Raw genomic sequence first — 13650 nt, 5'->3', positions numbered from 1 at the left:
TTATTGGAAATATCACTACTTCGCCAAAAATCAAACCTTTTAAACATCTCCCTCACTTCTTCCCCAGAATTGACAGGGTCGGATTTGTCATGCTGGAGGAAAAACGTGAGCTGACCACATCTGTATAACGTACGTTAGATGCAATAACCTGAAAACAGCTTGAGACCAAAATTGTATTTAAAAAACAAAAAATTTAGTTCACTAAGGGAAAATGGATCGACGACCTGAACTTATTTTCAGACAGAGAACAGAAAAGTATAGATTAAATATTGACCCTGCATTAGAAAGTACGCTAAAAGGTTAATTTAAGAGGTTAATTGAGTTATAGCTCAGTTTCATGGTTTATACTGTATGTATATTTATCCTGTCAGCGCTCTTTTGAGGGTCTGCATGTGTTACTAAGGGTTTGTGTTTTAAACAGATTTCAGATCAGTCTTTTAAAGTTTCATAGCTTACATAGAGTAATATTTATTATTACTGCCATTATTATGACCTTCGTCTCCCACACCCTGCAGACCTAAAACGGCGCTGGTGTACAACTGCACGACCGGCGGCATCAACCCATTCCACTGGGGAGAGATTGGTAGGTACATTGTTTGTTGTCTTGCTTAAAGGTAATAGAAACCTGTCACTGCAGGTGGATATATATAGAGTTGTTTTGTCTGCGCCCGCTGGCATCCCACAATATTGTTGTCCCGGTTCACGTTCATCATCACAAATCAATACTCCAGTGTTGTGACATAATGTCGCTGTGATGTAGTTAAGTCGTGTTGTTTGTGGTTGGGGCTCTTGTGGAGAGCGTCTGCCACCTGCTGGAAAGAGTTCGAAGATGGATTTAACATTTGGAGGGCATTAGTGGGACACTCAAGACACAATATTCTCATATTTATAAGAAGGCTCTGCCTATAATAGCTTATTCTCGAGAGCTAGGACAAATCAGGTTTTCAATTTGAAATGATACACTTAATTATTTTCAATGAAACCATGTTTTGTAACATTTTTTAGTTCGGTGCTGTGCCCTTAAATCGACTTGGCTTTTTCTACAAGTCTTAAAAGTGATTAAATGAGCTTTTTTGTTGTTTAAATGCAACATTGCATTGTTTCCTTCTGGGTTTGAAGAGGGAAGATGACACTACTTTTAAATTTTCTAATTTAGTTTTTCCTTTAAAAACGTATCCCATTAACTATGGGATGGTTTGCGATGAGATGTGGGACAGATGTTCATATCACCCTCAGGATGAATTTTAACAGCTTTGGTGATCCTGACTTTTCTTCTAGCACCGTCAGCAGGTCAGCAACTTTTAAAGTGATCAAAACTTCACCAGCAAAACCAATGACATCAGCCACGGCTCGACTTTGCAGCACTTAGCAAATGTTAGCATGTTAACACACAACACTAAGATGGTACATGTTCCACTTGCTGAACATCAGCATGTTACCATTGTCACTGTGAGGATGTTAGCATTTAGCTTAAAGCACCTTTTTATGTAAGACCTTCTGATGCAACAAAAAAAGCCAAAAAAAATCACATCTGGCTGAATTTCCATGGCTTTATTCACATTTACATCATTAAGATAGATTAAAGATGTGTGTGTTTGATCAAATCATGCTACGTTGTTAATTATTACATCATTATTTCTCTGTGTGTTATGCAAGTCTATGATGTATTTAGGTGCAGTTGATATAAATCGCCGCGCGTGCTCAGAGCCTCTATGGTTTGAGATAACAGCTTTTATTTTGAGGTCACGATGGCAGCGATGAAATTACACATGAGGAGTGACAACTCGCATTTTTTCCATCCCAGCGGTCAACAGACACAGTGGGATTAGAGGGCCGTGGATGTCAGCCTGGCAGGATGACAAGGGACCCTCGCTTTCCCGTTTCCTCTCAGATTACCGAACATGCTCCCTTCACCGAGGAAATTGCTACCAGATGGCTCGTAGCGGGATTAGGTCTCATCACTGCAACTCGCTCTTATGAAAGAGGAGCTGTGTACTCTAATCTCATCGGCCCAGATGAGAAGTAGGAATGAAGCTAATCTAAAACGCGGTGATCAGAGGAGACCAAAAAACAATAGATGATGATTGAGTTTTCTACCCTGAGTACGAGATTTAAAAGACAAGTAAAGGAGGAGGATCCAGCTCCTTGTTTCTAGCACAGATTTGTCCCAGACCTCGGAGGGCAGCTCAAGGTTAGCAGCCGTACTCCCAGCCAGGCTGCAAGGGGCCCGGCCACAGCTGGCTGTCACCTAGGATCTGGTCATCTCGTCCCCTGCAACCACTACATATCTGTTGCTATGGAAACAAACGGTGCAAGGCCTAGTTTGCGTGCTGTGTGTGATGTAATGTCTGTAGTCACATGGGCTGCTCTCTGCGTCTGTGGATGGCTGCCGCTGGATTCTGGGAGGAGGAGGAGGGGCCGGCTGCACTGCCCAGTGGGGGGAAATCATTGTGCGGCTGCTTTCCGCCTGATATTCCCCCAAGACTCAGAGCTGAAAAATCATGTCATGATTAAAGGCCAGCCGTGGTTCCTGGAAGTCGGGATGCTTGTGTAGAATGCTTGTATGGGACACAATCTGTGCATTTATCCATTTTATTGTTCCCGGCCAGTGGACGCTGACAAGCTGAGCTATATGAAATTGCTTTAAGGGATCTTTTCTCTTTTCTTCTTCATTGAATCATGACATCCTCACTTCTCCACTGACTTTTAGAGCAAGGCTATCCTGAGTTTATGTCTCTCATATATTACCATTATATTCAAGTGACAGAGCTAAGCTTCTGGTTTTCCAAAGAGAATATGCCTGGTGATCTTTGAAAGGCATAGAAGGTTGTTGAGCAACACACATCCTCCTCTAGCTATCTGAATAAAAAAATATTCTTGACTCCAAAAACAGGTCAAAATCTTTTTATCTTATAACAGGTGTTTTTTTTTTTTTTTAATTTATCCAGTTGGTTATAAAAGCCTTCAAGGTGCTCCGCTCTGTGATTTGAATCTCATAGTAATGCATGAGAGTTGATAACTGAGGCTCAAGCAAGACGTATTTATGAGAAATAATTTTCAAGTAGATGCTAATTTTCTCTTTGTCTTCATCTTGGACATAAATTCTGCATTTTGTTTTGTTTGTTTGTAAATTTTTATTTATTTATTTTTTTGCAGAGCACCATGTGATGTCGTCCTTCAAGAGGAACCCGCTGGAGCAGGCTTTCCGCAGGCCCAACGCCAACATCACCTCCAACTACCTGATCAACCAGTACTGGATCCTGGTCAGCCACAAGTTCCCTGCCCTCATCTACGACCTCTTCCTGCGTCTCTCTGGACAAAAGCCACAGTAAGACTCACAGGCATCAGTGTACTTGAAAGCTAAAGAACAGTTCAAGTGTGTGGTAACCCCTGACCGACTGGCCCTCACTCTAGGATGATGCGCATCTTCAACCGTCTGCACAAGGCCATCAGCCTGCTGGAGTACTTCAGCAGCCAGGACTGGGAGTGGAACTCTGAGAACATGAACATGCTGATGAGCCAGCTCACCCCAGAGGACAGGAAGGTATCAGTTGTTCGATCCATCACATAGGACAGGCTGAACAATATCATATAGACAGTGTATATACTAATAAGTTTAACAGCCATTCAGATGGTGTCAGATGAGACTTAATTTCCATTTTGTGCCACTTTATACTTAAACTGCTATAAAGCTTTATTCATAAACAGGCCAATAGTGTATACACTGACAAAATATACCATCATGTACTTGTTGTTCATGGGTATAATAATATAACATTTTGTTAAAAGACCATTCTCCAAGTACTTTTTACTTTTGACACTTTCAGCACATTCTAGTGATAACACTGTACTTTTACTTAAATAAAATATACAAGACTTCAATATAAGACTTGTAAAATTGTATCTTTATAAGGTGGTATTGTTACCTAAAGGATCAGTGGACTTCTTCCATCACTGACAAAATTGTTGCTTTTTCCATTTAACCCTAATATGGTTGAGAGAACAAACAGTATCACCTCCTCTTGCTGGGAACATGCCTCAGTGGGAGAGTATTCATGGGTCTATTGCTCCATCTAGTGAGTGAGGGCGGAATTTCATATTCACCCTCAGTTACAAATTAAACTGTACCTTTTTGATTTTCTTCTCATCATCATCTTTTCTGTTTCGCAGACGTTTAACTTTGATGTGCGCCAGCTGAACTGGCCTGAGTATATTGACAATTACTGCATCGGCACCAAGAAGTACGTCCTGAATGAAGACATGTCTGACATTCCTGCTGCCAGGCAGCATCTGAGGAAGTAAGTCGACAAGAGAAAACGATATAAATACAACAGGTGGTCAATCTGTCAACATTTTTTTATTTTTTTGGTAAATAACAGGAATTTCCACTCAGTGGTAAATGTCTTGACAGTACTATCAGACACTAAATTAATGTGGGTTATTTTCAGAGATTTAGTTCAGCTGGGATGCCCCTAACCATCTTTGCCATTTCTACATCACTCATCTGTGACTTAAGATAAATAACCGTAGTTTTTTTGACATTTAAATGCAACGCTGAAGGGTTTCACCAGATTTTATAGATGATTTACTCTGTTAAGAGGCAAGACAGATACTTGTTTGCATGTAGTTTTACATTTTAAAAATGATTTTGATAGAATGAAATGCCTGAAAAGTTGAGAACATTATGAACAAGATCAAGAGCTAGAAACAGGATAAATTGCTTGAACTGTAATTCAACTCAATTATAAAACTTGGCTGATAAGAATAGGACACATTGAGGAAAAAGTGTATTCAGGATCCATGATATGACATTGTTTTCTGTAGAAGGTGTACATTTATTGTAAATCAAAGCTTCTGTGTTCTGTGTCTAGCATTAATCTTCAGTTTAATCATTATTTGTGTCTCATTCCTCGTCTCCCTTTTTTCTTTCCCAGATTAAGGAACATCCGCTACACCTTCAACACCGTGTTGGTCGTTTTCATCTGGAGGGTGTTTATCGCCCGCTCCCAGATGGCCAGAAACATCTGGTACTTTGTGGTCAGCCTCTGTTTTAAGTTCCTCTCCTACTTCCGCGCATCCAGCACCTTAACCAACTGAGTCTTCCTCAGTGCATCAAGCCAGAAACAGCAGCCCTCACCTTTAGCTGTCAGCAGGACGTAACATCTGAGACTCTGACCATCCACAAAGGACACTCCAAATCCAACTTTTACTGTGGATTAGCAGGGGGCTCTGTACAGGTGGGGGCTGCAGATAAGTGAAGCACTCAGAGGGAGGAGAAAAAGAGGTCTACTAGCCATGAATTATTTGTTTAGTTTGGAAATTCTTCATCAGTATCTGCACTGTTCAGTCACCAGACCCCGTCCAAAAAGTGTTGTTCATTTTGTACCTACTGTTTTCTTCTCAAAGTGGCCAATTATATATGCAACAATAAGCCTTTTGTGTGACTTCCATTTTTTTTCCCACATTATTGTTTCCATCCTCTTGAATCTAGGTACATTGCCTTGCCTTGTGATGATTTTGTTTTCATACTTGAAAAATGGCAGTGCTTCAGTGGAGGAAGATTTCTATATGATTATTTTGGTTCACTGTTTTTTACTGTGGGGATGTCCAGTTCCTCTCTTTAATACGCAGGTAATTCGGATATCTGTATGTCTTGCATTACATGCATTTACTGCCTTTTTAAGATTACCAGGAAAAACTAAGTGGTGGTTATTCGTCTCAAGGCCAATCCACAGATTATTGAGGCTTGTATTAGATCTAAATTCTGACCACACAAGACAACTGTATCACCACATATACCAAAACATACAGATCTACCATCTTCCCTGCTGTTGAGGTTGTTACTTATTTACAGTCACAAAAGATAATGTTGGTATGTCTTTGAACATAAACCGTGTTTGTTTGAATGCTCATCCACTTTTTGCCTGTTTGTACAGCAGTTTCTACTGAGACTAAGTTTACTACTTTTACATCTTTATACTTGCGTCAAAGGCTAGTCTGATATATGTGGTAGACCTTGGCAGTGTATTATAATATAAATAAGAGTACATCAGAGTCCAGTTTATTTGTATATCCCAGTATAACATACTGTACAATGTCCCACAACAGTGCCCAACCAAGCCCAAGTTTTCTCCCCCAAAATCTCAAAAGTCATTTCAAAGAGGGGACTCCATCCCTCATTCCCTTTCATTGATGACTGGGGCTGAAATACAAGCCATAGGTGGAAAAATTTGAGTTTAGTTAATTTTTAGAAATGGCAAATACAACAATGGGATTCTAAAATGATTCAAAGTTAATTGGGTCCAAGGTTGTGTGAGTTTGGAGGACCAGGCAAAGATAGAGACCTAGGTGCAGTTTGTGCATCTTAAGTATTAGCATTACATTTGAGTCACAGTGGTAAATACCCAGAGATGTCTGGAAAACCCAGAACTCTTACTGTTGTTCTGACTATATTTATAGAAACTTTGAAGACTCTGACCATCTGCATGACAAAATATTTCATCTGCTGCAAGATTTTTTTTGTTTTCTGATCCAAATAAAGATGGCAGCCTGTCAGCCACCTGGAAATGAATCAAAGCATTCAGTGATGCAATATTTTGTCATCCAGTTTGGAGTATTTGAAGTTTCTAAAAGCACCTTCAAAATAGCATTAAGTGTTAAATATCCATGTGAAGGTGAAGGCACTACTTTCTGAGGAGTTCTTTTAGTTCTTGAGGCAGGCCTCTGGATACTGACATGGTCATGAGGTTAACTAGATATAGCTGAGAAAGACAAGAGACCATAAAAATCAGCCCATGTGATTAGGAAGCCAATGCAGGGAGGCTACAACTGGTAATATTTTGGTCAAATTAGTTAAAACCCTAATCCTTAAAGCATTTCTGCTTCATCTATATGTAAGAGAAGCAAGACAGCTTATGTTAACTAGTAAATCAGACAGAGCATGGATGAATCATTACAGCTAATTACAATATAGAGTTTAGTGTCCTCTGCATAGGAGCTATGATGCATTCTGCAGTTGCAACTGATTCTACCGAACAGAAGAATATTGTGAAAAGTAGTGGACCAAATGCGGAGCCTTGAGGGTCACCACACCGTAGCTGGTGGAGGGAAGGACATCTGTTTGAGCAAGACAAACTGTGACCTATATGTTAGTGTGGACCTAAATCACAAAAGTGCGAGATTATAAACAAGGAACTTAATTTCCTCCTGTTATTGCATCCTTTACCCCAGTTTTGAAGATCTGTAAATAGAAGTACATATTATTCTTAGACTACCAAAAAATTGTATTTGACTGTTGATTTTTGCTTGGTGAGTATCTTCACAGGATTCCACCACAGAGCTTCCCACAGAGTCTACCAAAAGTGTTAGGTGTGACAGGCAAGTCTGATTTTTACTAAAACGAGAAAACTGTGTACAGTATTGTATGTGTTGCAAGGTTTGACTCTACAAATACATAACAGTTATGGGAGGAAAAGGGACAAAACTAAATAAATGTTTATGCAAAGCCCATGTCTGTTGTGTAGTCATGGTATCTGTCCTCTTCATTTCAGAGGGGGATAATGAACCAAAATGTCTGCTGTTGTACAAGGCCTGCATCATGAAGTGGAGATGTGTTCTTACAGAGATGCAGGCCCATTGTAATGGTGTTTTAATGGAGTTTTGCTTGTCTGTGTCTAAATTTGCAAACCAAATGCAGAACTGTTGGTACAGGAAAATCCAGGCTGAAGCTAGCGTTACTATATGTGACAAACAGCAACACATAACCAATGACTTCATCTCATACTTTCTGGTGTCATTTGCAAAATGTTTGATCACATTCATTCCCTGCTCTGATAACACTTAATTCGAGTATGCTTGGAACAACTGAAATAAAATAGAAGAGAAAAAGTGCAAGTGTGCTGCAGTCCATTAAGCTTGCCGTCTGCCTTTACCAGCCACATTAAATGGATACTTCTGGCCTTTTAAGGAATGAAGATTCCTTTAGAAACTGTTGGCACTTCAGCTACATATTGGAGAAAATTACAAGCAAAAACAAGATCTCTGTCAGCTTACTTCCTATTGTTGTTGAGAACAGTTGTATTATGTCTTGTGTTTCTTCTTCTTCTCTCCAAAGTTTGAAAAAGAAAAATACTGTAGCAATGTTATTAGGGTTATCTCAACTTGGGCTTATAGGCTACAAATTCAAAGAAGACAGTTTGCATTGCAAATGGATCGCATGAATGTTGAAAGTTGTGGCCATTTACCATGAAGACCATGGTCCACAAAAGATGCTTAGACTTATAACCACTTTTTTTTTTTAATCTGTCCCTTACAAGTTCCCCAATACAAGTGCAACACTAAATCCTTGGAGAACCATTTAAACCTTTATGTAGTACGGGGGTTTTAGGGCATTTTTCATCTGTTCAAGAGTCCTAATTTAAGTTCTGCAGTCCTCTTTTTTTCTTTAGGTGTCCCTCGGGCTCCAAATGACCTTATTTTCTTTCATTCTCAGGCTATTCACAATCTTAATAAGCTTATTAATTTACTCCTATCCTCACTTGCCACATCTAAAATACCACTTATGAGTAGAATTTACACCAAAGGCCAAGAATGATAATTTTTCTAAATGCCCCCAATAAAGTGGTGAGAATGTTTAAACACTTGTCTGTGCAGTACGAAAAGGGCTGTGTCAGAACCCCCGAGTAGAAACCAATAAATCAAAGCATCTCTATATGAAACCAAGAAAGAATTTTCGGGGATATATGAACACATTTTTAATAAAGCTTGGGATTGACACCACACACATTTTTCACACACAAATGCATTGAAATGCACTGAAACAAAACTGCACGTGTATTTTTTTAATTCATGGATATTTAAACTTACAGTTAAAACAAACAAATGATCAGTATTTTGTGCTATTACAACAAATGGAACAGAAAGCCTACAACATTTCTAAAGAAACAAAACTCCATCACAGGCATGTTAAACTGCAGTCACACGTTTTCCTAAAGTGCAATGATCAGATGTGAACTATTTTTCAAGTTACCAACACAGTGCTTAACAGACAGCTTCACCTTTTTCAGTAGAAAAACACAATTTCATGACATAAGGTTACAATTGTTTACAAACTTAATAACATTCAATAACACAGGATATACTCTGAGCTGAAGCCATCTCTCCTACTGGGATGAGAAAGCAGCGAAACTGTTCAATAACTCATGATTTGTCAGGTCACCTCCACCATTTATCCATGCAGAGGGCAGAATCAGCAGTTTGACAACAGCGGCCAAAAACTTGAAAAACAGCTAGTCCTGAGGGACGTTGTCAGCCAACAAAGGAGTTTGGTGATTGTTCAGATTGTTCATTTGGTTGTGTAGCTGCACATCCTAGAACAGATTCAGTTGGGTAAAAAAAAATGTAACTGTTAGATATCACCATGAAACTTCCCCATTTGATTACGTACTTTAAGACAATTATTTTGTATTAGGGTTAGATTTTCTAAAATGTTATGAGGTAAATGCGCAAATCTGGCATTGTCTAACTAAATAAGTGCCAATTCACATAGATTTCCAGGACATAAATGTGAACATTAGATGAACTCAGGTTCAAAATTCTTGCTTCATTTTGTTGGCACATTAGAGCCAAAGGTTGTTTTTTGTTTTTTTTACATTTACAGGACATTTTGTATAACTTTTTTAAATCAGTCAGAAAAATACTGTAAACAGCCTTTAATTAAGGAGAAATCTATGGACTCAAATATGTGTAGTAAATGATAAATAATAAACACCTTAATGTGTGTTTTGGCCTTTTTTTCCCACTAGCCTGACAGAAGACATGTTGTGGAAGAAAAACAGCCCAAAATCTCAAAACTGACTAGTGTGTTTTTGCCACCAGTGTCTCACCTACAAACAGAGAAGTAATTTCTTCTGACATTAAGCACAAACATCGCTCACAGTAATAGAGACGGCCTGCACTGGGCAAGAGGTGACCTGTATTTTGGGACACAGTCAAGCCAGTAGACAGTATGGTAAAGACTCACCTCTCTGGGCCGATAGACTCCAAGTTTGAAGCGACAGCAGATTATATCAAAACAGAAGCCAACAAGCCCATGGAGCATGCCTGTAAGGACAGCAACACACTTAAAAATGTTATTTAGAAAAAAATCCCACTTTAAGTCAACGCTAAATTGAATTACTCGTTCAAATGAATCCTATAAACAAGTGTTTTAATTTGAAGACCTAGAATCCAGGGCTGCAGATTACCTACATCTAGAAACCCCATGTGCATTACGTTACTGCATCTCTTCCTCCTATGTGACAGTGTTACCTGTGCTGTTCTTGTTAAATAAACACATGAAAAGGCAAACCAGGTGGTGAAACCAGACTTGCCTGTCGTGGAGAATATACCCCCGATAATGCCACACAGGCGCACCAGGAACTGCCACAGCGGCATATGCTGCTCGCTGACTGTCACCATCAGAGAGCTGGTGTCGTACTTAACAAAGATGCCGGAGACGCCGTGACTGCCCGCCGCATGGTTTATCACTCGCTCCTTGGAAACAGACAGCATGGCAGTAAGTACTGTCTATCCTCTTGCTTCTCATTTCTTATTACAATGTAGTTTTGTAAAACATGGCGTTGTATTATTGTGTTTTAATTACTTTTGACTCACCCGCTCTGTCACAGAAAACTGGTGTGTGTCTGCAGATATCTTGTACGTGTTCACCCTGGTTGGAACAACTGTGATGAAGTACTGGAACATCTGGTTATCTGTAGTTAAACACACGGCAAGGAGTAATCCGTGCAAAACCTCAGTGTTTTAGATTTCTACATCAATTTCAAGAAGGAAAAATATGCTCATGAGGAAAATTAATCAACTTCATAATTGTATCTGCAAAGCAAAGCTCTTTCCAATAACACCTACTTAGCAGTGATCATCTAAGGTGAACTGAGGACAGTTTTCGTCAACTCACAATTCAATACATGTCTCAACACGTCATTAATTCTGCAGAAAACTGCTCTGTAGTGGAGAACCACTCCATCATGTGTTTTATCCTCTCCTATCTCTAAGACATAGCAGTGACTTACTGTTATAGGTGATTTTCTCTGTGCCGTCCAGAGGATTGATGATCCCTGGTATCTCCTCGCCAAAAGACAAATGGTCTATTCGGTGGGAGAAGTTGTACGCTGTAATGCAAAGATGAGAGGAAGCTCAGGTTCAATCAAGGCCGTGGAGAATCACTGAACAAGCTCAAGTGAAACTAGGAAAAAAATGTACTCTGTGTGTATGTATAGGGCTGTTTAAATGATTACTAATAACGTATCTAAAGTGCAACATTTATTAGTGTGATTGACGCAAAAAATCTGCTGACACATTCAGCTGACACGTTTCAATCTCTTTTCTCAAATGTAACCTTGGCGGGAGAGCCAGTGTAATTTTGTTTGCACCATGAGCAGACTATATTAAAGTTGTGCTATTAAACAAGCCAAAGAGAACATGTGCGAGCATATATCAGAAAAACAGTCACATACTCTCGTGGCTCACAAAAGCTGCAATGTGGGCATGACCCTGAGGATGGTGAATGGGCCTGAAAAAGACAAAAGAGATCAACAGCTCTATATGGTTATGTCAGTTTGCCATATTTACACAAACTCTACAGCTGGAAAGAGGTAAGAAATGTATGGCAGTCTGTGTGAGGAGCTGATCAGCCTCTACGTAGGTCTGTTGGGCCCTTTTTGACGCAGTCTCTTACTTTCCCACAGTGATGTGCAGGTTTCCTGCCACCTTGTTGACGTAGACGTGCCCATGTATCCTGCAAGCATTGAGCGGCTCCATAGACGCGTCCTCCCTACAAGCACACGTCCACAGTTAATGAGCATGTATATCACTAGTAGGGAGAATATAGTTTGTCTGCATGTTTGAAACTGACCGGGGTGGCAGGGCAGTGGGGGCTCCTTTGAGGAGAGTTTTGTACAGGACTTCCTGAAGAGCATGTTCCTCCCTCAGCCTGTTCTGTATGAGATTCAATGTCCTGAGGGAAAAAAACCGGTTGGCAACATGTAAGACGAACAGACTTGCTCAAAGCTACACTTGTAGACAATCTGCAGCTGGAATGTAGTTGTGCAAGTTTCTCTCTGACTGCTGCCAACAGCTGAGCCCTTCAAAAACAATCTTTGAAAAAACAAGGTGTCTTGACGTACCAAATCTCTACTGACCTCTTTTGACCAGTTTTACTGCATAGTTTTAAAATCTTAAGTTTTAACTTTCAATATCCACAAAGACAGAATTGTTTCTTCTTCAGAGTGTGTTGATGTCTTTAAAATGCCAGTTACAATCGAAAATCAAACCAATTTAATCACAAAACAAGAAAAACAGTGCAAACATTTTACAGACCTTTTAAACAGAATTTAAGACATAAACCAATATACTTATCTGTACAGAAGCTGCTAGACATTGCAAGACTTTTCTCGTACCAGCAGTTATTGTTACAGTTATCTCTGTGTGTGATTTCCTGAAAGCTTACCTTTGCCACAGCCTCTGTTGTGGAGTCAATTCAAAAACAGCCTGAACAAACACGCAAAGACGAGAGGTGCAGTTATGACAAGCAGCATCTCTAAGAGAGCGCAAGAAAACCTGTTTGAATGCCAATTTGTTCCACTGAAAGAAAAAAAAAAACAGAACTAGACACAAGCTAATGTTTGGAGACACACTTTACTCACAGGCTCGTACAGGAGGCCGTTGGATGTGATCATGGTCTCAGCCAGGTCCAGGATATCTGCTCCAACGTCTGCAATGACAGACATAAAACACAAGAGATCGCTGCTTTAACTGACATATATTTACACCTCAGTGCACCTCAGTGAGTAGGAGGAATACTCACGCTGGCATTTCATGGCAACTGTAATGTCAACGTTTATTCTCAGTTTGCTGTGATGAAAAAGAAGAGTGAGAATATTAAGACTTTTACAGCAATTTCTCGACAAAAGGAAGTCACACAGTATGTTTGGGGATCATTTTGCGTCATAATTAGTGTTTAATGCCTCTAAAAGTAAGATTACCTGGAAAAATCCTTGTCAACTTCATATTCGTACTTCATCCAAGTGTCTCTATAAACAAAGAACTCTAAGATAGCCAGAAGTGCCATGGCACTAAAAGCTATCAGGGACACTGTGGGTGAGACAGACAGGGTGGTTACTCTTCTATCAAGCCAGGCACTTTAACAGAGGACTGGTGTCTGTACCGTCAGAGGAGCGGTCACCTGTTCCTCCTGAAGCTGACGTCTCCATGTAACTCTCTGACACTTTGGGAAAGGCGTCCAGCTCCCTCACCAAGCTCAGGGCTTTCTTTCGTGACAGACGCCTCATCTTCGGGTTCTGGGCTCTTCTCTGCCTCCTCCATTATAAATTCAAAAACAGTGGATTAGTGTTACATTCAGATACAGATCTTATTAATCATTATTATACATTATTAGGTACACACATGATACAGTACAATACAAATATAAGGAAGTATAATGTTATTTAATTTTTGCAATTTCTTAATGATATCAGTTTAACCCCTGAGTAACACTGATGCTTGGTGCAGATGGAGATGTCCTAAAACTCTCTTCATGAGTGTCTTTCCTGATTTATCACCAAACACTGCACTGTTTCCAAGTGTCTGCAATCA

At 39.8% G+C, this 13650-nt stretch overlaps 2 protein-coding genes across 2 annotated transcripts in view; one reads left to right on the top strand and one right to left on the bottom strand.

Annotated features, from left to right (window-relative positions):
- The window catches only part of LOC139221818 (fatty acyl-CoA reductase 1), a 48815-nt gene extending 41306 nt beyond the window's left edge, over positions 1 to 7509 (top strand). The window contains exons 8-12 of the mRNA XM_070853759.1: positions 516 to 583; positions 3157 to 3328; positions 3415 to 3544; positions 4171 to 4298; positions 4935 to 7509. Coding sequence (XP_070709860.1) covers positions 516 to 583; positions 3157 to 3328; positions 3415 to 3544; positions 4171 to 4298; positions 4935 to 5097 — 661 coding nt within the window. The 3' untranslated portion in view covers positions 5098 to 7509. The remainder of the gene's footprint in view (positions 1 to 515; positions 584 to 3156; positions 3329 to 3414; positions 3545 to 4170; positions 4299 to 4934) is intronic.
- A 1243-nt stretch (positions 7510 to 8752) lies between these two features.
- Positions 8753 to 13370, bottom strand: LOC139222016 (endoplasmic reticulum-Golgi intermediate compartment protein 2-like). Its single transcript, XM_070853987.1, has 13 exons — positions 13241 to 13370; positions 13041 to 13149; positions 12863 to 12909; positions 12702 to 12769; positions 12506 to 12546; positions 11912 to 12013; positions 11735 to 11830; positions 11514 to 11569; positions 11070 to 11168; positions 10654 to 10751; positions 10371 to 10533; positions 10022 to 10101; positions 8753 to 9368 (listed from the first exon to the last, which is right to left on the bottom strand). Exons 1-13 carry the CDS (start codon positions 13344 to 13346, stop codon positions 9288 to 9290), a joined length of 1146 nt encoding a protein of 381 aa, XP_070710088.1. The 5' UTR covers positions 13347 to 13370; the 3' UTR covers positions 8753 to 9287.
- Between the last annotated feature and the right edge of the window lie 280 nt (positions 13371 to 13650).

This window comes from Pempheris klunzingeri, chromosome 22, assembly GCF_042242105.1.
Source record: "Pempheris klunzingeri isolate RE-2024b chromosome 22, fPemKlu1.hap1, whole genome shotgun sequence".
Taxonomy (NCBI): domain Eukaryota; kingdom Metazoa; phylum Chordata; class Actinopteri; order Acropomatiformes; family Pempheridae; genus Pempheris; species Pempheris klunzingeri.
This window is presented reverse-complemented; position numbering and strand designations above follow the sequence as displayed.

Excerpts from the sequence above, each read along its gene's own strand:
- LOC139222016 (XM_070853987.1), bottom strand. The coding sequence starts at position 13,346 with ATGAGGCGTCTGTCACGAAAGAAAGCCCTGAGCTTGGTGAGGGAGCTG. Across the intron at positions 10,534-10,653 it reads AGTTTTCTGTGACAGAGCGG|GAGCGAGTGATAAACCATGC; the intron begins GTGAGTCAAAAG and ends TCTGTTTCCAAG. Across the intron at positions 10,102-10,370 it reads GGGTATATTCTCCACGACAG|GCATGCTCCATGGGCTTGTT; the intron begins GCAAGTCTGGTT and ends CTGTCCTTACAG.